This window comes from Acanthochromis polyacanthus, chromosome 12, assembly GCF_021347895.1.
Source record: "Acanthochromis polyacanthus isolate Apoly-LR-REF ecotype Palm Island chromosome 12, KAUST_Apoly_ChrSc, whole genome shotgun sequence".
Lineage (NCBI taxonomy): Eukaryota > Metazoa > Chordata > Actinopteri > Pomacentridae > Acanthochromis > Acanthochromis polyacanthus.
Window position 1 is genome coordinate 242,517 of NC_067124.1, and position 27,797 is coordinate 270,313.

Here is a 27,797-nt window from a genome sequence, read left to right on the forward strand (position 1 = left end):
ACCGCTTCAATGCTGAGCAGCTTGCTCCCCATTCTCTACCAGTCAAACACCTCATTACATTAATTACTTGCTTACACTTTCCTTCAATTCTCCTGATGTGCTCTGCCCATGTCAGCCGTGCATCAAACAAAACACCCAGAAATTTAAATGATTTAACCCTTTCTAACATGTGCCCATACATCCTCAACTTCATCCCTTCCTCAATCCTTTTCCTAGTGAAAAATAGTGTCTGTGTTTTCTCTACTGAGAACCTGCACCCCCATTCATTCCCCCACTCTACCACTTTGTCAATTGCACCTTGGACTTTCTTTATTGCGTGCTCCATGTTCTTTCCTCTTTTCCATAATGCCCCATCATCCGCAAAGAACGATCTCCCTATATCCACTGGAATTTTTAAAAATACATCATTTATCATGATAATAAAGAGCAGTGGACTTATCACACTCCCTTGTGGTGTACCGTTTCCCACTGCGTACTGGTTTGACAGATCTGACCCTATGCGTACCTGTATTTTTCGTCCAAACAGAAAATCCTTCACCCAATTGAAAACTCTCCCACCAATCCCCATGTTGTGTATCTTTATCAGCAACCCCTCCTTCCACATCATGTCATAAGCTTTCTCAATGTCAAAAAACACTGCTATTACCGATTCTTTATTTACCTGGGCCATCCTTATTTCCGACTCTAATCTAACCACTGCGTCCATAGTGCTCCTGCCTTTCCTGAAACCACTCTGACACCCTGCCAAATGTTCCCTCTTTTCAAGTTGATATGACAACCTTTCCGTTATCATCCTTTCCATTACCTTGCAGACAGTTGATGTCAGTGATATTGGTCTGTAACTAGTAGGTTTGGATGGATCCTTGCCAGGTTTTCTTATTGGAACCACTACTGCTTCTTTCCAGGCTTCTGGTAACCTCCCCTCCTCCCACACTCTGTTATACAGCTGCAGCAACTTCACTAACCCTCCTTGCCCCAAATGTTTTAACATGCTGTAACACACCTGATCCTTCCCTGGAGAAGTTGGTCGTGACCTTCTGATGGCCCTCACCATTTCAGCCAATGTAAATGGCTCATCGATCACATCATCTGTCCTTGCCCTCTTGTTTAATAACCCTGGATACTGAGCCATAGTTCTCTCCCTCCCCTGTCTCCCCTCCTCTGACAAATTATCTGAGCTATGTACCTTTACAAATGCCTGAGCCATAACTTCTGCCTTTTCTCTGTTGGATACTGCTGACTCCTCTCCAGATGTTATGACAGGATAATCCCATTCCCTTCTTTCACCTCCCATCTTCTTAATCATTCCCCACACTTCCCCCACTGGTGTTGTTCTCCCTATTCTATCGCAAAAGTTTCTCCATGATGCCCTCTTAGCTTGCCGTATTGTTTTTCTCACCACTGCCTGAGCCTTTTTGTACCGAACTAAGTCCTGCAAGTTATGAGTCCTTTTAACTTGTCTGAATGCTTTATTCCTGTTTCTTACAGCCAGATGACACTCTTCTGTCCACCATGGTACCAACTTCCTACTCCTTTTGCCCTTACTTTTGGGTATAGCGCCCTCTGCTGCCCTTATAATCGCTGATGTAACCCGTTTATTTATTTCATCAATGTCTCCAAATATTTCTGTCTTGCTCATTGATTCCTCACATAACCTTTGAAACCGGTCCCAGTCTGCTTTTTGAAACACCCACTTTCTGATTCCCACCTTTGCTCTCACTTCTAATCTCTCCCCTGCAGAGCACAGGATTGGGTAATGATCACTTCCTATTGTTGAAGCTGTCCACATCCCCCAGTTACTGACCCCTGCCATTGTGTTAGATACTAATGTTATATCCAATGCTGACTCGGTACCTGCTGTTATGTTTACTCTTGTCCCTCTTCCATCATTTACACACACCAAATCCCTTTCATCCATCAAATCTTCAATTACCTGACCATTCACATCTGTCTGCGCCCCTCCCCACAATGTATTGTGAGCATTGAAGTCTGCACACCATATGACCTTGTTACTGTCTTGCCCTTTAATCCCTAATAGCTTTTCCAAACTAAGCCTCTTACATGGGTTGTAGTAATTAATTATGACTACTTTCTCCCCCCTTTCCCATATTTCCATCACAACAAACTCCTGATCCACTCCCTTTTCCAGCAACCTATAAGGAATTTCTTGCTTAATAAATGTTGCACAACCCCCACCTCCCCCTTGACTTCTGTCACTTCTTATTACTGTATACCCATATACCACGAAATGCAAATTTAGTTTTAACCATGTTTCCTGCACACACATTACATCTGGTTTTCTATTCATCTCTTTAATGAAATGTTTGAATTCTTGACCATTAGCCAGCAAACTCCTAGCATTCCATTGAAGGATTAATACCATAACTAGAATTAGCCAACCCATGGTGTTTCCTGACTTGACTGATTAGTGAGATTGTCCCTCACTTCTTCCCATGTCAGTCCCACTAAGCCCAAGTGATGCACTGCCGCTTTAACAATCAGTTGAATTTTTTCACTTTTTGACTTTACCTCTGCTGTGCTGTTGACCACCCCTGCAATAAATGTTACCAGGTCTCTTTTGTCCACATACATTCTGTCACTCATTCTTTGCCGCCCTACGTGACTCCCTAAATCTCCTTGAACGATAGTTTGGCTACTCTGCCCCCTAGCCACTTTCACAGCTTCAGCATACGAAATCTTCTTTTCCACTCTCACTCTTTGAATATTATTTTCCCATTTCATAGCCTCACATCCTCCATATGCCACGTTATGTGCACCTCCACAATTACAGCATTTTGGCTGCACCCCTGTCCCACACTCTCCATACTCATGATCTTCCCCACACCTAGCACACCTCCTCTTGCCCTTGCAGTTTTTGGCTATGTGTCCAAATCTTTGACAATTAAAGCATCTCAAAGGTTTTGGAACATACGTTCTCACTGGGTAGCTCATAAAACCTAGAAAAACTTTTTTAGGTACACTTTCTCCTTCAAACTCAATCAATACTGTCTCGCTATCCACTCTCACTCCTCCTTTTGTAGTTTTCATTCTTTGCACACTCATTATTTTCCCCCCTTTAATATTCTTCTTAAGCTCCTCCATACTTACAGTATGTGATATCCCTGTGATTACTCCTTTACCACCACCACTACCCTTTCCTGCTCCCACCCTCCCTGTGCTCACCACCTTGTTTTTCCCCAACTCTTTCAGTTTAAGTGCCTTATCAACTTGCTCATTATTAGTACACTTCACCAATAAATTGCCATCACTCAAGACCTTTGCAAACTGTATATCTCCTATTTTATTTGCCAGAATTGTTGTCAGTACAAAAGGGTTAAGCTTCTTCATGCTTTCCTGAGACTTCTCATTGAACCTTATGATAACAAACCAGTTCTCCGGTGTTTCCTTTCCAGTATGCTCATCTCCTTCCTCCTCACTGTTACAACTGTCATCATTGCCGTTCTTCTTCCTTTTATTCCTTCCAATACTACCCCTTTCAAAATCATAGTCTCCCCCTCCCTCCTCGTCCATATCTGCCCAACTGCCCACTTCTGATCCATTCACGGAACAGTTGTGCTCAACCGCCAGGAAACTGTCTTCACTTCGACTGGGATTCCCCACACTCTGCCGATTACTTTTACTCCTTCCAATCCCAGCCGATGACGCCGCCATCTCCTTCAACGCTCGCGCTCTACTCGTCACCTGTACCTTTAGAGCTCTGAATAAAAGAACAAAAGATTTATTGCAAAGAACAAAAAGGTTTTGCCTCCACAGCAGCTTGTTATGAAAATGATTGTATTTGATGATAGAATGTTCTTATTCATTGTAATACTGTGTGATGTGTGCTAAAAGAGGAACAAGGACACGAGCTATCATCAGTATTATTTCATCTTACATGTCTAATTTTAAAAATATGACATTATATAAATATGCACTACTGTTCAAAAGTTTGAGGTCACTTAGAAATGTCCTTTTTTTAAAATCAGTTCTTTTCAATGAAGATAGCATTAAATAAATGATAAATCCAGTCTTGACCTTGTTAATGTGGTAAATGACTCTTCTAGCTGGAAACGGCAGATTTTTAATGGAATATCTCCATAGGGGTACAGAGGAACATTTCCAGCAACCATCACTCCTGTGTTCTAATGCTACATTGTGTTAGCTAATGGTGTTGAAAGGCTCATTGATGATTAGAAAACCCTTGTGCAGTTATGTTAGCACATGAATGAAAGTGGGAGCTTTCGTGGAGAACATGGAATTGTCTGGATGACCCCAAACTTTTGAACGGTAGTGTACAGAAGGATATGGAAATCATAACGCAGTGTTTGAGCGGTCGTAGGTGAGCTGGTGTGCTAAGGATGAAGAGTGGAAAGGCACTTGGTCCTGATGATATACCTGTGGAGGTATGGAAGTGTCTCGGAGAGGTAGCAGTAGAGTTTGTGACTGGGTTGTTCAACAGGATCTTAGATAGTGAGAAGATGCCCGAGGAATGGAGGAGAAGTGTGCTGTGTTCCTCTGATGCTCACTTGAACTAAAAGCATTTGAGCTGCACAAAGTGTGAAATGAGAGAGGAAGCAGTGAATCTCCAAACTGCTGACAGACTTTCACACATTATTGTCCAGTGAAAATCAGCTTTTTGTGCAGCCACACTTGATCCTGATTTGAGTCTTTAAGTCCTGTTCTAGTGATGAAATGAGAACTTCCTTCATCTTGTGTGTGATGGAGAAGAATAAAGGGCTGTGGCTAAAAATCCTGACTCTGAGTTCTTCATTACAAACACACATTATATCAGCTGGTTATTATTCATCTGCTTTGTTCTACTCAACATGGAACACAGAGATCAGAACAGGTAGAAATTTAAATATAAAACATCATTTATTTTACAGTTGTAAATTTGATTAAATAGAATTAAAAATGTCAACAAAAAGATCAGATCTTAATAATTTATCGTCTCCATAATGTAAAGTCACTTCTGTTCACCTTTTTGGTTCTGAATCAGAGAAAGCAGCATTTTCTCATCAATTCTGTTTCGTGCTTTAATCATTAATTTTCAGGTCATCCTTGTTACTGAACTGTTTTCCATCATGATGAACTTTTCTTGCCATAAATCTCCATAACTTTCTGATGGGATTAAGGTGTGAGGACTTGGCAGTCAGTTCATCACATCTAGATCACTCTTTCCAAAGTATTCTGTGCTCTTCTGTGGTTTGTGGTAAATTCATCCTGAAATCCTTCCATTTCTGTCCTCAATATTCTACCAAATATGAAAGATTCCTTTGGAAGCAGATCTTCAAGGATTTTAGATTTGATTTCCAACAGTCAGAATGTTAGAAGTTTCCCTGTTGATCATATTTTACTGATAGTTTCTCCCAAATGTTTCAGCTCATTTTTACTGGAATATTCTGAAGTAAAGTTTGTGTTTTCTGGTGAATGGATCAGATCTCACATTTAGTTTCAATCAAACCCTGAGGCTTCTGGAAAATACACACAGCTTTAAAATAATGTTGGATCATCTGCTGACTGTGTCGTTATTAAATGCTTTTAGAGTTTCATTATTTTAACCCTCGTGTCATTTTAAAGTTTGAAAATGTGGAAAATAATAAATATTTTCACAGTGAAACTTCTGATGTCCACATTTTGACATTTTTGGGAAATTTTTCAACATTTTTTGGTGCAAAAAGAAGAAACGTTTCAAAAGAACATTCACATAAAAATCGACCAAAATCCAGTAAATTCTCTGGATTTTGGTTGATTTTTATGTGAATGTTCTTAAAGAAAATATCAGAAGTTTTACTGATAAATATGGAATCACTTTAGATATTTTTAGAATTTTTATGGAGAATGTTTACTAATTTTTTGAAAATATTTACAAGAATTTTCCTGCCAAATTAGGGGGATTTTGTTTTGTTATTATAAATAAAGCTTTTAAGGAATTTTTGGATTTTTTTTCCTGAAGGTTTTTGCACATTTTCATAAATTGGGTGAATTTTTTTGCTGAATTTCTGGATTTTTTTCCTGTTTTTTGGTGGCGTAAATGAAGGCAACAGGAGGGTTGATATCCAGAGCTAATAATAAACAGCAGAGGACTGATGGGTCTCCTTGGTGTTTGCTCCTGTTAACATCTCATCTTCTAGTAGTTCCACATTGAAGGAATTCTGCTGGACAACATTGAGAGCATATGAATGAATTTTCCATCCAAAATAATGCAGTGAATGTCAAATAAAGTGGTGTTGAAGCTTGTCAGAAGCTTTCAATGAATGTAGAAAGAGTGTAAAAGCAGCATCCTCTACCAAATGAGCACAATCCATCAATCATCATCAAAGTGTCCAAATTCCAGAGAAGACATGAACTGCAGATTGTAAATGAGTCAAAGTATCCATTTAAAATCATTTCTAGACCATGATCACAAAGTCAAACACTAGATTGTTCTTTTGTCCTTTTGTGTCTCATTTTCACAATATTTTGTCTGGTTTTTGTCTCATTTTTTGTCTTTTTTAATCTGACTTTTGTGGTTTTGATCCTGTAGTAAAAAGCGGTCCGGCCCACTTGAGATCAAACTGGGCTAAATGTGGAACCTGAACTAAAATGAGTGTGACTCCCTGATTGAAAGCTTCTTTGAATGCTTCAAACAGTCATTCTCTAATATCAGCCCAGAAAAACGGATCAAAGTTGGTTGTAAGTCCATCTGGAGCCGCTGATTTCCCCAAAGACATTTTCATTCCAGCTCTATCAATCTCTCCAAACACGTGCTTTTAAAGTCAGTCTGAGGAAGAAATGCTTTGACTTTTGAAAATAAATAAGTAAATTTTTATCCTTGCGGTAGTTTTATCTCATATCTTTCTCATTTTATGCATATTTGTGGTAGTTTTGTCTCATATGTCAGTTATTTTATGTAGATTTCTGGTTGCTTTATCCATTTCTTGGTCATTTTATTCCTATTTGTGATAGTTTTAATACTAATATTTAAATGAGTCTGATTATTCTCCATCATTTCTAACACTGGTGGCTCTAAACCTTCATATTTCTACATATTAGTGTCCCTCTATGATCAATAATACTGGAGGGTCTGAACCTCAGTATTTAAACTGCTTCATTTCTTTTGTCAAACCAATCTGATTTATCTGCAGGAAAAACTGATTTCAAGAAAAAGGACATTTCTGAGTGACCTCAAACTTTTGAACAGTAGTGCATATTTATATCATGTCATATTTTTTAAAAAATTAGACATGTAAGATGAAATAATATTGATGATAGCTCGTGTCCTTGTTCCTCTTTTAGCACACATCACACAGTATTACAATGAATAAGAACATTCAATCATCAAATACAATCATTTTCATAACAAGCTGCTGTGGAGGCAAAACCTTTTTGTTCTTTGCAATAAATCTTTTGTTCTTTTATTCAGAGCTCTGAAGGTACAGGTGACACAGAGTGCAAAGCAGTCTATGTGTCAAGTCAAACTGGAAGGAGCTGAAAACTCAAAGGAGAAGCATTTACGCACAGGTCCTACACTCAGCTGGGGCGGAAACAATCTGCGGCTGCAGGTTTGCCACCGGCGGGATACATGAGAACACACGCAGCACTGAGGAGGAACTGAGAATGAATGACCGAGTTCAAACAAAGTGTCCGTGAGTTTCTGTTGGGAAAGCATCAAGATGTGCAGCAAACTGTGCAGGATTGCCTTCATCTCCAAAATCCGGGTTGCAGTCGGTAAGAGCAGAATTCTGGAGACTCTAAAAGACTGTTTAAGCTGCCGATGTGTGCCACTGCAGTATGTGTTAGCATTAGCATTAGCCACGGAGTAAACTTTGTCTGTTTACCAATAATTTCCGTGTGTTTTGTAATTATTCAGTTGAAAATAAGATTGCAGGCTAATTGGTGCTAATTAGAGGGTTCCAGCTAAGACCAGTGAATTCATCCTGTTTGTAATGGTGGGTTTTTGTGTATTTATGGGGAGTGCCAGCGTGTCCTCATTTGTTACGGTCACTTGGTACAAAATGGCTACCGGTTGGCAAGAACCAGCATTAGCATAACGGCTTGCAGCGATACGTAAATTTATCGCTTTTCGTGAATGAAAATGCACATGTATTTACCACAATGGTAATATCATGTGTAGTTGTTGGTTGTACTAAGCGTTTTAAGAAAGGATCAGGCTTGAAATTTCACCGGATACCGATTTCAGGAGAGAGAAGATGGCAGCCGGAAAAAGTGGACCCCAGTAAGCAGCAGAGATCGTGTTTGTGGCTCCCACTTTTCTTCAGGTAAACTATTCAACAGTTTAGCATCTTTAGTATGTCCAACTTTGAGCATATTTACCAAAAGATATTGATTTAGTGTTGCATCCTTCGCATGAAGCGATCTCTACACTTTGGGTTTGGTTCAGTGTTGTCATGTGTTACCGATCGCTTTTTAGGCGATGAAAGTAGGGCTGGGCGATATGACGATAGATATCGTCTGGACGATAGAAAATGTCTATCGTTTTATGTGAAGATCCTATCGTTTATATCGCAGTGTCGCAAAACACGCTTTACGGCAGTATTTTACATCACCGACGTGCCTTACGGCAAGCCCAGGCACGTGGCAGCGGCGCCAACTTAGCGACTTTCCAAAGCGTCCTAGCGACTTTTTTTTTGTCAAAAGCGACTAGCGACAAATCTAGCGACTTTTTTGTGCCGTTTTGGAGACTCTGACAGGAAAACTCGGATCATTCTGCAGTTACTGTCCTCAACGAGCAGCAGGTGCTGCTGTGAGCTTCTCCCTGTCCCAAAGCACAGGCTGTCAGTCCGCAGCAGTCCCAGTGAGGGGAGAGGGAGACCCACATCACTCCGTGGCCAGACGGCATGTCAGAGAGAAGCTCCGCTGAGAGCTCCCACATAACATAAGAAGATATTCACTGAACCAGAAAGACACGGAGACTGTAACTTTTACTTGCAAGGGTACCACAGCACAGTGTAACAAGACACATTAGTGCGAGCGACAAAGACTGCTCCCATACGAAGTTTATTTTATACACAAGCAGAAATGAAAACAGCATAAGATAAGAAATCGCTCAAGTTACACAAGGGGGTGTGCTAAGCTGAAAGAGTGGAAATATACTGACTAGAAGAGCAAGATGCGTGTGTGTGGGTATGTAATGAAAATTATTATATAAAGACACTATATACAATTAGTTAATGCCCTAGGGTTTGATTATGATAGATGTATTTACAAGTTCAACTCTAACATTCCCTCCTGTTTATCATGATCAAAAAGTGTGAAGATCAGTTAACAACATCTTGTAAAACATTTTCTGCTGTCACGTCATTAAACTACACTTCAACATCATCATTCTCATCATTGGAGTCATATTGTGGTTCTTCCATTTCAAGTGCAGCATAAGCAACAACAGAAGTGGTTATCATTTTAGAAATCATGGATCTTAAACATGGTAAAATGCAGGTAGCAAAATATTAACAAAATACATACGCTTATAATTACAAATCTTTTAATAGCCTGAAAAATACCACCAGATGTAAACCAAGAGGTAAAATCCCAGCCTGGAAAAATACCTTTGTCTCGGTTGCTTAAAATGTCTGTTTTAATCTCATCCAATTTCTGTCTGATTAAAGTGTAATTGCCTTTGTGATCAGGGATGTATGTACAGCAATGGTCATTAACAACTTCACAAACTCCTCCTTGTGCTGCTAAAAGAAGGTCTAAAGCTATTCTGTTTTGGAGTGTCATTTGCTTGATAGCCTCAAGTTCAGGATTGTTTTCCAGCTGGTCAGTTATGTCAATTAGTGCGTTAGTGAGGTTATTGAGAGAAAACCAAAGCTTATTTACACTTGCGGACAATCTTGATGTACCATATGAAGGAACTAAAGACATTAAAAAAAACGTTTTAGTTTACTGAAAGCAGGTTGTTGTTCTTCTTTAGTTTCACGGCTTTGGATTCGGTGTGTGTGTATATATGTCCTGTTCTCTAATTGTTGGTCAGAAATGACAATTTCAGCAGGTTGCAAATGAACTAAAGTACAAGTACCGCACCAATCAAATGGCAAGTACCAATAAAGAAGTCCTCCACATTGCCACATCATTTCGGGTGGAGTGGAGATTTTTGGTCTGAGATTAATGGTTATGTTTTTTCCAGTTCTATATTTATCCTCAGAAAACCACCAAGATGCGTTAAATCCTGCAATAAAGGGAACTGATAAGATAGCAGACGAGTTACTGGAAAGTGATATTATATGGATGCAATTAGGTGTTCCTGGTAAGTGATGCCTGTACATATCGCCACAGGTGCGTTGGAGACACAATGGAAAAGGAATGTTAGCTCGTAATGATGCAATCCCTACCCCCAATGTGGTGTTCGTAGCCTGTGAAAAATTAGTGGGATCCAGCCATTTTCCCTTATGAATAGTACAATTTGGAAACCAGTATGACATGTTACCGGTGAAATTTCTTATCATTCTGAGTGTGCTTTCTCCGAATATACACATTGTTTCTGATTTATTAAGTCCTATAGGAGTGAAAATGGTCTGATGTGTAGCATGATGAGGTAATTGTGAGCACACGTAGCAATTGGTGACATTATTCTGTTGTGCTGTAAAATTCATAGCTTTATACCAGAAGTTCTGTTCCCAAGTCGCTGCCATAGAGTGTTCATGGGTTCTTTTAGTCCTGTGAGTTCCTGTAGAGGAGAGAGAGAAGAAGAGGAAGAAGGAAAACCACAGAAGTGACAAAGTCACCCCTGCGACTAGCAGGAGTCACCAGAGAGCCATTCTGGAGTTGGGCGCGGATCAGTTGGTTTCTTCACCGGGTTGAGACGTCAGCACCCTATCTCACTAAGATTCAGTGGATTGTTGTTGTTTTGTGGAAGTGGAAAAGGTCTCCCATGCACGATCTCAAACGGTGTTATTGTTGTGTCTCCCGTAGGCGTAATTCTCATCCACAGTTTAACCAAGGATAAACAATCTGGCCAAGGCCTCTTGGTTTCTTCCATAGTTTTGGCTAGTCTGTTTTTTATTGTCTGATTCATACGTTCTACAGGGCCGGCGGATTGTGGATGATATGCGCAGTGATTTTTTTTAGTGAGAAACCCAATGCCTGTGAGCAATGTGTCATAATTGCATTTACAAAATGTGTACCATTATCTGATCTAATTATGGCGGGAATACCGTAAATTGGAAAGTAATGGTTGCAGAGAGCTTTTGCTACAGTTATGGCTGTGTTATCTTTGGTTGGGTATATTTCAACCCATTTTGAAAACGCATCTACAACCACTAAACAATACTTTAGTCCTTTTGATGCTGTTAGTTCAATAAAGTCCATATGAATTGTATGGAAGGGGTGTTGTGCTGGAGGAAATTGTCCCCTCTTTGGTCTCATATTTCCTTGCGGATTGTTCTTACAACAAATTAAACATTTTCTGCAGTATTCCTTGGCAAAGTCAGAAAAATTTACAGCGAAGAACTGTCTCTGTATCATGTGTACCATCCCTCCTGTTGAGACATGTGTCAAACCATGGCTCACCAGGGCAGCTGTGGGGAATAGAGAACGTGGAAGGACGGGCTTATTATGAATATGATAAAGGTCATTTTACAAAACTGCCCCACGTCTGAGCCAAGAAGTTTGTTCAGCCGTGGGTGCATTTTTCTGTGCGTCCGCCAAGATGTTTAGGTCTACTGAGAGGAAAAGGTCATTTTCAGAACATTGTGTGCCGAATGAAGCTTGTTTCGCAGCAACATCTGCAAGGTTATTACCCTGTGTTATGGCGGAGTCGTCCTTTTGGTGAGACTTACATTTACACAGCGCTAATTTAGCAGGAAGCTGTATTGTGAAGAGAAGATTTTTTTTAACAGAGGCATGTGTGAGTGGTTTCCCACTCGAGGTTTTCATGCCCGTTATGCCAAATTCGAGCGAAATGGTGGACAGAAGAAAACACATATTGACTGTCTGTGTAAATGTTAAGTGATTTCCCTTCAAACATCTTACAAGCGTTGATGACTGCTAGAAGTTCAGCTGTCTGTGCAGAATACCTGTGTGGCAGGCGTTCTGCTTTTAGGACCGTAGTTACTGTTGTTATTGCATAACCTACACAATTATTTCCTCGAATGTCTTTTGAAGCAGAACCGTCTACAAAAATATCAGTAAAACCAGATTGTGGTAGATCAAAAATGTCAGGTCGTGGCTTTGTTTCCTCATTTGTTGTAATCGCACAGCAATGTGGATCTCCATCGCCTTCAGTGGGCAAAAGTGTGCTTGGATTTAAGGAGCTACATCTGTGCACAGTTATATGTGGCTGTGACAACAATATTGAAGTATAGGCAATGTGACGTGCATGAGTCAGAAATGAAAGATTTGCATGTAGCAGGACTGCAGCCACAGAGTGTGAAACATGGACTGAAAGTGGGTGACATAAAATAATATCAGCAGAGGCAGAAATCGCAAGAGCAGCTGCTGCACAACTTTGTACACACCGTGGGAGACCTGCTGCGATATTATCTAAGCGTTTAGAATAATATGCTACAGGCTTAGGTGTATCACCATGTTTCTGTGTAAGAATAGAAGTCGTGTCCATTTTTGCAGTCATAAAACAGGTCAAACGGTTTGTTATAGTCAGGTAGAGCCAAAACAACATCAGTTTGCAGGGCTAATTTCAGATATTTAAAAGCTTCCTCAGCCTGTTCAGTCCAAATAATCTCATCTGTTAACGACATTTCCTTGCCGTATATCAAATCCTGCAGTGGTTGTGAGAACACTGCGTAATCTGGAACCCAGGATCTGCAAAAATTACAAAGTCCTAAAAATGACATCATTTGTTGTTTTGTTTGCGGCTTTGGAGCATTTTGGATTGCAGTTTTTCTGTCAGTGAGTAAAGCTTTCCAATGTTTTGAAAGATTATAGCCTAAATACACCACCTGCGGAGCCCACAACTGAAGTTTGTTTAGTGAAACCTTATGACCTGTCTCATGTAAGTGTCGTAACACTGCCATCGTTGTCTGTTTACATTGTTCCTGCGTATCTGCAGCCACAAGAATGTCATCAACATACAACAAAATTTGGCTGTGTTCTGGAATTTGAAATGTTGACATCAAGCACCTGAGAGCCTGAGTGTGTATGTGGGGGCTTTCTGTAAAACCTTGTGGTAATCGTGTGTAGGTGTACTGTGTACCTTCAAAGGTAAACCCGAACCAGTGTTGTGAGTTTGAATGTAGTGGTATAGAGAAGAAAGCATTACTCAAATCTATAACTGAAAACCACTTTTTATCTGAAGTTACTTCATTTAATAAGGTATGTGGGTTTGGAACATCAGGTGTAGTTTTCTGTACAGCATCATTCACCGCTCTTAAATCTTGAACCATCCTCCATTTTCCTGTATGTGCTTTTTGGGTGTATTGCAAACACGCTTCTTTGTTTTCACAATAATCCCTGATTTTTCCATGTCTGCAATAACAGGTCTTATACCTTCTATTGCTGCTTGTTTCAGCGGATATTGAGGAATTTGTGGCTGATAAGAGGTGGCTGCTTTTACCGTATTTTCACGACCAAAAGGCGCACTGTACCAAAAGGCGCAGTCTCAGTTATGTGTGCCATTACTGTATTTAACACACACATAAGGCGCACCTGATTATATGGCGAGGGTTTTATATACAATCCACGCCCACACTTCCCCCTTTAACGTTCTCATGGTGTCCTCTACTACGTCGGCCTTACAACAGCAACACACACACAAGCATACAAGTGTGCGTATTTAAAAATAGAGTGGGAGCAAAACAGAGTTTGGTTGTGCTTTATTTAAGTATTGATTACAAAGTACTAACATTTTTTTAATCATCAATAGGCACGGGCATGGTAAAACACACGGATAAAACAAGCACACAAGTGTGCGTATTTGAAAATAGAGCGGGAGCAAAACTGAGTTTGGTATTCACTTTTTTTTTTTTTTTTTACCGGTAATCGTCATCAATCAAACCCATGGAAGTCCTCATCCTCAGTTTCTGAATTGAACAGCTGCGCTAAACCTCCATCAAACATGCCAGGTTCACTTTCTTCACTGTCAGAGTCACTTTCCGTGCCGTGCGGCGCCTCGGAAATGATGCCGGCTTTTGCGAAAGCTCGAACAACAGTGCCAGCAGACACTTTAGCCCAAGCATCTACAATCCATTCGCAAATTGTGGCGTAACTCGCCCGGCGCTGCCTTCCACTCTTAGTGAAACTGTGGTCTCCATCGGTCATCCATCGCTCCCACGCCGCTCGCAGCCTTACTTTGAACGGCCGGTTCACACCGATGTCCAGCGGTTGGAGTTCCTTTGTCAGGCCTCCCGGAATGACAGCAAGCTCAGAGTTCATTTGCTTCACTTGTTTTTTCACATCGGCTGTGAGATGGGCACGCATAGTCACAGATCAACAGCGATGGTGATGCGTGGAAAAAAACACCTGGTCTACGTCCGCCTTACAACAACACACACAGGACGCACTGCACCAGAGGGCGCGGCGCACAATTTGAAGAAAATCTAAGACTTTTATGTGCGCCTTATAGTCGTGAAAATACGGTACTTCAACAGGTGGAAAATCTCTTATCAGTCCTACATCTGCAGGGCTGTTAGACCAGAGATCTCTGGGCAGGTTTTTTAATTCTGGGTAATCCTCTATAGACAGACAAATTAAAGATCAGGTTTCTTTTTCATCCTAATGTGTGGATGGTGTGGTTTTCACACGCCACCCAAGAGGTTGTCTCATGAACCCATAACGTTGACCTTTTTGCCAGTCAGAATTTGGAATGGGTTCATAGATGTCGGCTTGTGCTTTCCGCAACAAACCCTCAAGTTGATGCCACTCTATTGTTGGAGCTTTGGACAGAGAGACATGTGGAGTATGGGGAATTTGTCCCCTAAAGAATCTCAGTTGTGCGAGTGATAGCACAACAGAAGCTACGCCATTGCCTTCTTTATCTAGATAAATGTGTTGAAGGGTGATTATTTGAGGGGTGGTTTGTGCGGAGAACCATTTGTCAAAACTATGATCGGGTCCTGGTGTTGTTTTGTATCTAAAAGTGACATGTAGTCCATCAGGACCATGTGTTTGTGCGGGCGGATGTGCATCTTGGATCTTTTTTAACAGTGTTTGGGCTGGTTGTCCTTCAGCATGCTCAGAAATGTCATAAGTCCAATAATAATGTAGGGGTCTTTTGCCCTGCATTATATTGAGTCCGCTATCGTCACTAGAGACGACAGCTGAAGTCATTCCTTTTTTTGTAGGAATAACACAAATTTTTAATGCTGTCATTGCATCTCTGCCCAATAGGTTGACTGGGCAATTGTGATCCACCAGAATTGCTGAGGTGGTATACACTCCCGTTTGTTTATCCCGTATTTTGACCGGGTTAGAGAGTGGATGATTACCTAATTGACCATTCGCTGTTTTGACTAGGATTGTGTTAGTTGAGAATTTTATTCCAGGAGGTGATTCTTCTAAGACTGTTCTGCAGGCTCCTGTATCACACAAACAGTCAAATTCTTGGCCATTTATAATTAATTTTCTATAGGGCAAATCCTCATTTACAGCTCATGCTTGTAGGGCTGCGAAAACATCTATGTCTGGCGTGTCTGTGGTGGTCTGCATCATAGTTTGATTTTTATTTTCTTCATGGTAGGGGAGGGTTAGGGAGGTGTTAACCCCCTCCTCCTTTGGCTCCAAGGAGCTTGTAATTAGTTGTCAATTTTGTGTGCTATTTGGATTGTATACACGCTTTCCTGTATGGCAATTGCGTGCAAAGTGGCCTGTTTTGCCTCATATATAGCATGCATCATCTGAGGGGGGGGGTCTACCTCCTCTACCCCTGCCTCTACCACGGAACTTTCCTCTGCCTCTGAAACCTCCTCTGCCTCTGTACGTTCCAGAGTAGAATACTGTGGAGGTTGGCGTTTCATCAGAAAAATACGCAGCCGCGGGTTTAGTTAGTTTTTTCTCAATGGCAGCAGTGGCATGTACTGCTCAATCTACAGCATCGACTGCGCCTGTATTTTGTCCAACCCAGTGTTTCTCCACAAAACTCTTCACTGAAGGTTGGAGCCCAGAGATGCCCTTTTTAGCTGTTGTTGATAGGGTCCAGTTTTATCATTAGAAGGGTCCATGCCACAGTGAGCCTTGTAAACCTTCTCCAATCTATGTCTATAGTCAACAGGCTCTTCTCCTTCCTTTTGTTTACAGTGCGCTATTTGTGTAAAATCGGCTTTTCGCATGAATTCTGTTTTTATTCTGTCCACTAGCGCATCAAATGCAGTTTTTAAGTCTTCACTATCTTGTTTTAAAGGGTCATGGTTAGTGCCATGTCCTGTGAAGTTTCCTTCAACACGACAGAACTTAGAGCCCAAATACACACGTGGACAAAATTGTTGGTACCCCTCAGTTAAAGAAGGAAAAACCCACAATTCTTGACCCCATATAAACCAGCTGACTTTGAAGACAGAACCCCAAAAATTGACAGAGAGTTGTGTCCTATAGTGGAGGTAGCAAATCCACGTTTCGGTACAGCTGTTGAAGGTGTTCAGGACACCCGTGAGACTATTTTGGTTTACAGACCATGGACAGGCAGAGACATTGACCGAGCACTAGCAGGAATACCAAAACCAGAGGAAGACCCTGCAGGTGCAGTAGAGTCCTTAGAAGGCCTAAGAAAAAGCCACCATTTAAACGGTCCTGAATGCCATCAACTGGTTAGAACCTACACACGTGGACAAAATTGTTGGTACCCCTCAGTTAAAGAAGGAAAAACCCACAATTCTCACTGAAATCACTTGAAACTCACAAAAGTAACAATAAATAAAAATTTATTGAAAATTAAATAATCAAAAACAGCCATTACTTTTGAATTGTTGATTAACATAATTATTTTAAAAAACAAACTAATGAAACAGGCCTGGACAAAAATGATGGTACCTCTATAAAAGATTGAAAACTATTTGACCAGAGTGACATGATTAACTCAGGTGTGTCATTTAATTGACATCACAGGTGTTTCCAAACTCATAATCAGTCAGTCTGCCTATTTAAAGGGAGACAAGTAGTCACCCTGCTGTTTGGTGAAAAGGTGTGTACCACACTGAACATGGACAACAGAAAGCGAAGGAGAGAATTGTCCCAAGACATCTGAAAAAAAATTATAGACAAACATCTTAAAGGTAAAGGCTATAAGACCATCTCTAAACAGCTTGAAGTTCCTGTGACAACAGTGGCTCATATTATTCAGAAGTTCAAGACCCACGGGACAGTAGCCAACCTCCCTGGACGTGGCCGCAAGAGGAAAATTGATGACAAATTGAAGAGACGGATCGTTCGAATTGTATCCAAAGAGCCCAGAGCAACCTCCAAAGAAATTAAAGGTGAACTCCAAGGCCAAGGTACATCAGTGTCAGATCACACCATTCGTCGTTGTTTGAGCCAAAGTGGACTTCATGGGAGATGACCAAGGAGGACACCACTGCTGAAAAAAAACTCATAAAAAAGCGAGACTGGAATTTGCAAAAATGCATGTTGACAAGCCACAAAGCTTCTGGGAGAATGTCCTTTGGACAGATAAGACCAAACTGGAGCTTTTTGGTAAGGCACATCAACTCTATGTTCATAGACTCAAAAACCAAGCATACGAAGAAAAGAACACTGTCCCTACGGTGAAACATGGAGGAGGCTCAGTAATGTTTTGGGGCTGCTTTGCTGCATCTGGCACAGGGTGTCTTGAAAGTGTGCAAGGTACGATGAAATCTGAAGACTATCAAGGCATTCTGGAGAGAAATGTGCTGCCTAGTGTCAGAAAGCTTGGTCTCAGTCGCAGGTCATGGGTCTTCCAACAGGACAACGATCCAAAACACACAGCCAAAAACACCCAAGAATGGCTGAGAGAAAAGCGTTGGACTATTCGAAAGTGGCCTTCTATGAGCCCAGATCTGAATCCCATTGAACATATGTGGAAGGAGCTGAAACATGCCATTTGGAGAAGACACCCATCAAACCTGAGACAACTGGAGCGGTTTGCTCATGAGGAGTGGGCCAAAATACCTGTTGACAGCTGCAGAACACTCATTGACAAATACAGAAATCGTTTAATTGCAGTGATTGCCTCAAAAGGTTGTGCAACAAAATATTAAGTTATGGGTACCATCATTTTTGTCCAGCCCTATTTCATTAGTTTGTTTTTTTAAATAATTATGTTAATCAACAATTCAAAAGTGATGGCTGATTTTGATTATTTAATTTTCAATAAATTTTTATTTATTGTTACTTTTGTGAGTTTCAAGTGATTTCAGTGAGAATTGTGGGTTTTTCCTTCTTTAACTGAGGGGTACCAACAATTTTGTCCACGTGTGTAATTGGACAATTCCATGGAAGGATAGCTCGCATTGCTATCGTCAGCCATTGTTCCTCTGGTTCCTTTTGCCAACCGGCGCGGGAATCACGTGACTTCGTGACATCACTGTTTGTAAACACTGGCACTCCCCATTGGATCGGGAAAGGATTGCACTTTAAAAGCACTTTATGCACTTCAAATAATTTTAAAACCATGAAGTGAAAAGCATAAAATGATGAAAACATTTTTTTGATAAAAATGCTCAGAGTAATTTGTTAAACTGTGATTCAAAATCAACTCTTTAAACTGCAGATAAATTAATGTGTGGTATAGTATTGGGTTGAATATTGCTCATGCCATGATTTGTCGCTTCAGTTTATGTGGTGTTGAGGTTGACAAACATAAATTGAGTGGAGTAGCATTTGCCAATGTGGTGAAAATGTCCATGAAGAATGGTTGTGACTATTTGCTGAATGCAGTAATGCCAACATTGTCCTTTTGTGTTCTGTTTAAAGGTTTTTCACCTTAATCTATCAACTAAACGTATGGACTTATGGAAGTTGCCACCTCTGTATCTCATGAATTTGCAACCACTGCAAAATAAAAGAGGGAAAAGAAAGAAAGCAACTGTCTGATTGATGAGTGGAGTCCTGCTCAAACCCTGGGTAGATGAAACATCCTTTTTCAAGTGGGGAAACTGCAGAAACTGTGAGAAAAATCATCAATGAGAATCACCTGTCATTGAAAGTGGGAGGACACTTGACACTATGGGAGAGTGCAAAGAACAGAGAGTGAGAGCTGCCTTTAAACAGAACACTGAGCAGTAAAATACATTCACTAACTTACAGCATAAGCAGGGCAGCTCCAATTAAATTTCATTGTATATGAAAGCGTGCAATGACAAAGTTCTTCTCATTCTCAGTTTTCTACCAGCAGTCCTGTCTTGAATCACCTGCAGCAGCATCTTTATGTTCTCTTTATTCTCTTTTTCCATGTCTGTTTTCTGTCTATGTTCCTTATTTTTAACAGTTTAAGTTCATTTGTATCAGTCTTAGGTGAAATTGAAAAGAGCTAAAAGTGAACTATTGAGTTGAAATGTGTCCTCTGTGTTGGCTGATGAACATATGGGACACTCTGACACTTGTGTATAGAGTGGTATCCTAATGAAGATGTGTTTGATGTGACAGGTGATTGGCAGGAGGAGGAGAGTCTGACGGAGGAGCAGAGGAATGTTGGCAGCTATTTAGTCTGAGCTCAACAACGGAGGAAACATGGATTCTTCACAAAAAGTGAGAAACATACCACTGTAACATTATTATTATTATCCATTTGTTATTTAAAATGTCTAAAGTTGCTCCAGTTGGTTAGATGGGCCAACCAAAGCCAGGTGACGTTGGCTGGAGAGATGTAGCTCTGCAGAAGCAGCTGTACTGAGGATATAATGGTGGACTGCTTGGAAGCTGCTTGTTTTTTGTTTGAGGCTGAACTAGCTGCTGATCATACTTTCTGAAAATGTCTTACATGGTGATGAAGATAAGTAACGGAAGAAAAGTCTTGTTTTTCAAGCAAGTTGTTCAGAAAGGTAAAGAGCAGCATTTTCTTTGGTAGAGAATAATACTTTGAGCATTGTGAGTTTACCAGCCTTTTCCTTGTCAAGAAATTCAGACAGTTGAACCCAGAAGTTTCAGGTTTCAAGCATTTTCTTTTTAAAATATTCTTAAGACTGTCCCTGAGGTTTAACATCAAAATATTACACATACTGAATGACTGTAACCAAACATGTACACACGTGGACAAAATTGTTGGTACCCCTCAGTTAAAGAAGGAAAAACCCACAATTCTCACTGAAATCACTTGAAACTCACAAAAGTAACAATAAATAAAAATTTATTGAAAATTAAATAATCAAAATCAGCCATCACTTTTGAATTGTTGATTAACATAATTATTTAAAAAAACAAACTAATGAAATAGGGCTGGACAAAAATGATGGTACCCATAACTTAATATTTTGTTGCACAACCTTTTGAGGCAATCACTGCAATTAAACGATTTCTGTATTTGTCAATGAGCGTTCTGCAGCTGTCAACAGGTATTTTGGCCCACTCCTCATGAGCAAACAGCTCCAGTTGTCTCAGGTTTGATGGGTGTCTTCTCCAAATGGCATGTTTCAGCTCCTTCCACATATGTTCAATGGGATTCAGATCTGGACTCATAGAAGGCCACTTTCGAATAGTCCAACGCTTTTCTCTCAGCCATTCTTGGGTGTTTTTGGCTGTGTGTTTTGGATCGTTGTCCTGTTGGAAGACCCATGACCTGCGACTGAGACCAAGCTTTCTGACACTAGGCAGCACATTTCTCTCCAGAATGCCTTGATAGTCTTCAGATTTCATCGTACCTTGCACACTTTCAAGACACCCTGTGCCAGATGCAGCAAAGCAGCCCCAAAACATTACTGAGCCTCCTCCATGTTTCACCGTAGGGACAGTGTTCTTTTCTTCGTATGCTTGGTTTTTGAGTCTATGAACATAGAGTTGATGTGCCTTACCAAAAAGCTCCAGTTTGGTCTCATCTGTCCAAAGGACATTCTCCCAGAAGCTTTGTGGCTTGTCAACATGCATTTTTGCAAATTCCAGTCTCGCTTTTTTATGAGTTTTTTTCAGCAGTGGTGTCCTCCTTGGTCATCTCCCATGAAGTCCACTTTGGCTCAAACAACAACGAATGGTGTGATCTGACACTGATGTACCTTGGCCTTGGAGTTCACCTTTAATTTCTTTGGAGGTTGCTCTGGGCTCTTTGGATACAATTCCAACGATCCGTCTCTTCAATTTGTCATCAATTTTCCTCTTGCGGCCACGTCCAGGGAGGTTGGCTACTGTCCCGTGGGTCTTGAACTTCTGAATAATATGAGCCACTGTTGTCACAGGAACTTCAAGCTGTTTAGAGATGGTCTTATAGCCTTTACCTTTAAGATGTTTGTCTATAATTTTTTTTCAGATGTCTTGGGACAATTCTCTCCTTCGCTTTCTGTTGTCCATGTTCAGTGTGGTACACACCTTTTCACCAAACAGCAGGGTGACTACTTGTCTCCCTTTAAATAGGCAGACTGACTGATTATGAGTTTGGAAACACCTGTGATGTCAATTAAATGACACACCTGAGTTAATCATGTCACTCTGGTCAAATAGTTTTCAATCTTTTATAGAGGTACCATCATTTTTGTCCAGGCCTGTTTCATTAGTTTGTTTTTTAAAATAATTATGTTAATCAACAATTCAAAAGTAATGGCTGTTTTTGATTATTTAATTTTCAATAAATTTTTATTTATTGTTACTTTTGTGAGTTTCAAGTGATTTCAGTGAGAATTGTGGGTTTTTCCTTCTTTAACTGAGGGGTACCAACAATTTTGTCCACGTGTGTAAGTCTGGCAACATGGTGCAGCCACGGACACAACCAATGACAACAAGCTGGAATGTTGGTTGTCGATACCAAACTGTGTTTCTTCAATGTGTTCCCCAAGCAGAAAAACCACCTCCATTCCAATCTCCTCCCAGACGTTGTGTGTGACTGTTGACACCTTTGGAGCTTGCTTTGTTGAAGCCTGGCGAATCACCCTCTCTGCAACTCTCAGCACCTTATAATAATAATTTAAAAAATTATATTTATATAGCGCTTTACACAGTGCTAAAAGACACTTTACAGTACAGAGAAAATAAAGAACAAAGCAACTTTAACATGCAAATATAAAAAAAATAAACAAGATTATAAAATCAAACCTTCACTCTGCCTTGTGATGGAATCAGTAGGCCTCCATTGTTTTTCAGAGCTAGAAGGTGGGAGCTCTCGTCAAATGATGATGGTACAGCATCTCTGACCAAGCTTGCACGGCACACATCACCTTCAAAATGAAAATGGAAGATTTGGGAGAGTCTATACAAAAACATCTTACAAAAGCGGTCAAGAGGTTTTCTTCAAATTTCTTCCAACCTTTCTTCAACAAAACTCCTATTTTGATGCATATCTGTTGATAATGAACCCAAACTGCTTAAACTGTAAATAACCTTGTTTGCAAACCATTCTACAGTCAGATGTTCAGTTGTCTGTATTTTTAAGTAAGTGGGTGGGTATGAGACATTAGAGGTAGCTTACTGTTGTTAGGGTGAATTACATGTGAACAATACAGTCTGTGCCACCTGTGTAAAATTTGCTGGTCAATGTTATACCAGTAATATATATTTTAGCTTTCCTGTGTCAGTTGTAATCTAAGTCAGTATTATGGAATATGACTTATAAAGTCTCAGTTCACAGACGGGTCAACACCAGCAGTAAACATAGCCTAGCTAGCTGGCCATGATTTCGCTGGTGGGCATAAATACAGCACAGTAATATTCGATTCACAAAATACAACCAATAGTAATGTTCAATCTTACTTGTGAAAAGTAATCCCTCGTGCGCTGTTTTCGACGATCCGGCGATTTGAACACGAATATGCGGCACAGTGCTCCAGCATCTGGTTCTTTCTGCTGCTGAACTGGAAATACGATGACCGGACCAAGATGGCAACCGTCTGCTGTCCCGCTGCTAGCTTCAGGATGGTGACATTGTTTTCTCCACCAGGACACCTCAAAGAGCAGTGTTCGATGCCGCTATTATTATACAATATAGCCGTTTTAATGAGAAGCTCGGACGCTGTTGTATGCATTGAATGATATTTTATTCCAACAGTGGTCAAAAAAATAAAAGAAATCACATTTATTACAGTCCCGGAGGTAGGGAGTGGATAAAACCTGTTGAAAGAGTGCCCGCCCGTATGCGACACTCCTCAGAAAACAGCGAACGCACCCGTATACAAACAGGGATAATCTGATTGGTCAAAGCTAGCCGGCCTTCTATTGGTTGACAGCGTTGATACACAGAAAATCTGAGAGCAGAGCAGAGATCCGTGAGCAGAAGTTCCGTGAGAACAAGAGGAAGAGTTTGAGTTTGAGCGCAGGAAATCTGCGCGAGCAGCATAGTAACCGAGTAAGAGGACACCGTTTGAGCACGCGCAGAGCAAATTTGAGCGCGAGAGCAGAGTTCTGAGAGACAATATCACAAAATCTGAGAATGAAATTGATAAATGCTGCCCTCAAATCAATTTAAAATGCTCTTGAATTATGATAGGAAATTAATTCCATACAACTTTAGAGCGGCAAGCTTTGCGCAGTACCTGTTTCTGGTGAATGTCTGCAGCCTCGTAACCGAAATACTCCCAAATGACCGCTGTGCCGCTTTTCTTGGGGATTAACTCCGCTTCTGGTTCCGCTGACGCCATTTCAAAACACGAGGAGCCGGTTAATACTGATTGGTTAGCGTGACCTGTCCACGAGGAGCATGTCGCTTCTGATTGGTCAGCTTGGCCGTAGGGGCATGTGCCACAAAATAGTCAACACAACAGATCCTGGGTCAGTCAGGGGCACTTCAAAAAAACGGCGCTTTGACGATCACATGATCGCGCTTTCAGAAATTGCGGTTTTGATCGGAAAACGATAAATCATTCAGCCCTACATGGAATTGAGACTTTTAGGTTAAATTTTTTCATGATTGCTCTTCCATCACTGCCTCTGTTTTTATCTTTGTCTTTTGCTACAGAAATGTAAACACAGCAATGGAGTGAGATGTCGGACCTCTGAGGAGGATAAGGATGGTTCGGCAACAACAGCAAAAAGAGATGAATCACTCAGTTGTGAGCAATGTGGCAAGACTTTTATCACAGCAACAAAGCTCAGAATTCACAAACGTATTCACACCGGAGATAAACCATTCAGCTGTGATCAGTGTGGAAAGGCTTTTACTCAGAAGAGTCACTTAAAAAGCCATCAACTCATTCACAGTGGAGTTAAACCATTCAACTGTGATCAGTGTGGAAAGGCTTTTACTCACAAGAGTCACTTAAAAAGCCATCAACTCATTCACAGTGGAGTTAAACCATTCAGCTGTGATCAGTGTGGAAAGCCTTTTACTCACAAGAGTCACTTAAAAAGCCATCAACTCATTCACAGTGGAGTTAAACCATTCAGCTGTGATCAGTGTGGAAAGCCTTTTATTCAGAAGCGTAATCTAGCAACACATCAACTCATTCACAGTGGAGTGAAACCATTCAACTGTAATCAGTGTGGAAAGGCTTTTATTCAGAAGCGTAATCTAGCAACACATCAACTCATTCACAGTGGAGTGAAACCATTCAACTGTAATCAGTGTGGAAAGGCTTTTACTCACAAGAGTACTCTAGCAAGTCATCAACTCATTCACAGTGGAGTTAAACCACTCAACTGTAATCAGTGTGGAAAGGCTTTTACTAAGAAGAGTAATCTAGCAACACATCAACTCATTCACAGTGGAGTGAAATTGTTCGGCTGTGATCAGTGTGGAAAAGCTTTTACTCAGAAGAGTTCTCTAGCAACACATCAACTCATTCACAGTGGAGTGAAACCATTCAACTGTAATCAGTGTGGAAAGGCTTTTACTCGCAAGAGTACTCTCGCAAGTCATCAACTCATTCACAGTGGAGTTAAACCATTCAACTGTGATCAGTGTGGAAAGGCTTTTACTCACAAGAGTACTCTAGCAACACATCAACTCATTCACAGTAGAGTGAAATTGTTCGACTGTGATCAGTGTGGAAAGGCTTTTACTCAGAAGTGTCAGTTAAAAAGTCATCAACTCATTCACAGTGAAGTGAAACCATTTAACTGTGATCAGTGTGTGAAAACCTTTACTCAACATGTACAGTTGTTGATCCATCAATGCCCCCATTCTGGTAGAAAGCGATACCACTGTGACTCCTGTGAAAAAACTTTCAAGCACCAACAGAGCTTAAAACGTCACCAACGCATCCACACTGGACATGATGTGTACGTATGTGATCACTGTGGGAAACTATTTGTACGATACTCACAGTTAAAAGTTCATGAAGTGACCCACACTGGGGTTAAACCATACATTTGTGACCAGTGTGGGAAGCGCTACAGCGACATTGCACACCTCAAAGTTCACCAACGTGTCCACACTGGGGAGAGACCATACAGATGTGACAAGTGTAAGAAGACTTTTACAACTTTGGGTTCCCTGAAACAACACCAGCAGATCCACACCAGAAAGAAACATTCAATCAGTGTCACAGTGAGGTATGTAAAGACTGGTCTCAGTCACAGTGTACACACAATTATGTATTGGAAAATTTTGGCTATTGCTGCAAAATTGTTTCACAACTGTGGTCGGTTGAATTCTGTTAACACATCATCAGCTATCGTTCAGTCTAACCTGTATTCGTTTTGACACAGAAATCTGGTCCAGGTTAATCTGGGGATGTCGGTTAGATTAGGAATTGTGATGTAATCAGACAACTGAATGTTAAATTCCAACAGGTAAAAGTGTCTTCAGATGTCATTTGGGGTGCTCTCTATCTCAGGCAAGGCATCAGTTCTTCAATGCTGCAGGAAACACTGACGTTCTCTGTTTTTGTGTGTTTGTTTTCCAAGCAGAACGGAACAGATGGACAAAACTCTCAGACTTACCAGCACTCTGCCAATGGTGAACAGTGCTGCTTTGACCAGTCTGGACCAACGTCCAACCAACAAGGAACCCTGCAACGACACCAGCGTATGCACACTGGACACAGACTGAACCCCTGCCAAGAAGATTTCTCCATGCAGGGTTCAGTAAAAGTTCGTGAAGTCCTCCACAAACTTAAAGTCCTTGAGATCCGGCTTCACAGAATTCAGGTCTAATTTCTTGTTTAGTGTCTTCGTTGCTTCGTTGCAAAATCCATTAAGAGGAAAGCTGTCGTTAACAGACGTGACTGGTAAATTAATGAAACCATTCAAAGTGGTTACTCAGTTAAATGAATTATCAGTGGTAGAGGGATAGACGTCTGGATGGAGGCAGTGAGCAGCAGGGCAAATTTCTTCAATTACCACCTTAATCGTTCCTCAGATCCCTCTGGGCTGCAGGAACCCGTTAGATGCAGAGCTGGTTCAGTGATTCTCTGATGATTAATCATAATTAATTTAGGAGATTACTGGCCTTAGGATTCATATCTATCTATCTCTCAGGACAATGATGAAGAATCTCTAATATTGAACAAGTAGATCAAATAATCTCAGATTATGTGTGAGTTGAAATACAAAAACATAAATTGTTAGATGAAAAGTAGAATCTTTGAAAGCTGACATGGAGTTTAGAATCACTTCTTTGTAAATTAGCTGCATCCAGTCATTACCATGACATTGGCGTCATGGAACCATGACCACATATACACCCCCTGTCAAAAGTTTTAGGACAGGTACTAATTGATTTGAATGAGAAAGTGTCCTAAAACATTTGACAGAGGGTGTATGTGTCTGTCGATAGTGGCTTTTTCAATGTTTTTTTTTTTTTTTTCAAAATTGAGTTGTTTTAAAGTTTGAAAATGTGGGAAAAATATATATTTTCACAGTGAAACTTCTGATGTCCACGTTTTCAACATTTTTGGGAAATCTTTGAACATTTTTAGGTGGAAATAAAGAAAAATTAAAAATATTTCTAAAGAAGGGATTTTGGTTGATTTTTATGTGAATGTTTGTAAAGAAAATATTAGACGTTTTACTGAAATATATGTAATCTCTTTAGATATTTTTAGGATTTTTTTTGGAAGATTTTTACTCTTTTTTTGGAAAATATTTACAACAAATTTTCTTGCCAAATTTGGGGGATTTTTTGAAAAGAAACTTAAGAAATTACTGGAATTTTCTTCCTGAAGGTTTTGCAAATTTTCAGAAATTTGGGGAATTTTTTTGCTGAATTTTTTTATTTTTTTAAAATTTTTTTAAGACAAGGAAACAATGTTGTTTTTTTGCCTGTAAATGAGGACAACAGGAGGGTTAAAACATTAAAAGGCAACATTATTAAGGTTTCTTTTATCAAACGTTTTTCATCAACAAGTACACAAAATAGATTAAAAATATAATCTAACATATTTACTGATTAAAAACTTTGAATTTCTTCTTTATATTGTTCTTCTGCATAACTCACTATTTCAAACTGACTCATGTTACTTCCATGTGATCTGCCATTAAAACGGCCACATTCTACCATAAACACTGTAAATAATAACACACCTGCTCAAAGTTAAAGGCCAACATACGACCCAAACATGACATGGATTTGGTGCCACTTTCAACTAAGATGATCTCTTCTGTTAAACAAACCGTTGATTGTGAATCTTTTTTCCAGATATGAAGCTGCTCCTTCCAGGTCCACAGACAGTAAACAAAACAAAGCTCTCTGTAAAAACCCTCAGAATGTTGAATAGAATAAATGTGGACAGTTTCATGACTGGAAGAGAAGATTTCTGGATCATTTTGTGTCTCATTTGCGTCATTATGTGTTTGTTTTGTTCAGTTTACGTCTTTCTGTCTGGTTTTAAACAGTTTGCATCTTTACATGTTTTTTT

The 27,797-nt window shown here is 40.3% G+C and overlaps 1 protein-coding gene across 3 annotated transcripts; it reads left to right on the forward strand.

The window, feature by feature from the left end:
* The first annotated feature begins 7,231 nt into the window (after positions 1-7,231).
* On the forward strand, positions 7,232-27,692 carry LOC127536398 (zinc finger protein OZF-like). Of its 3 annotated transcripts, none has more exons than XM_051956637.1 (4): positions 7,232-7,710; positions 19,513-19,614; positions 23,957-25,491; positions 25,849-27,692. In XM_051956637.1, exons 2-4 carry the CDS (start codon positions 19,597-19,599, stop codon positions 25,988-25,990), a joined length of 1,695 nt encoding a protein of 564 aa, XP_051812597.1. In that variant the 5' UTR covers positions 7,232-7,710; positions 19,513-19,596; the 3' UTR covers positions 25,991-27,692. The 3 variants fall into 3 exon arrangements, with proteins under 3 accessions (XP_051812597.1, XP_051812598.1, XP_051812596.1); XM_051956638.1 differs by lacking the exon at positions 7,232-7,710 and adding an exon at positions 8,016-8,261; XM_051956636.1 differs by lacking the exon at positions 7,232-7,710 and adding an exon at positions 18,793-19,116.
* The last annotated feature ends 105 nt before the right edge of the window (positions 27,693-27,797 follow it).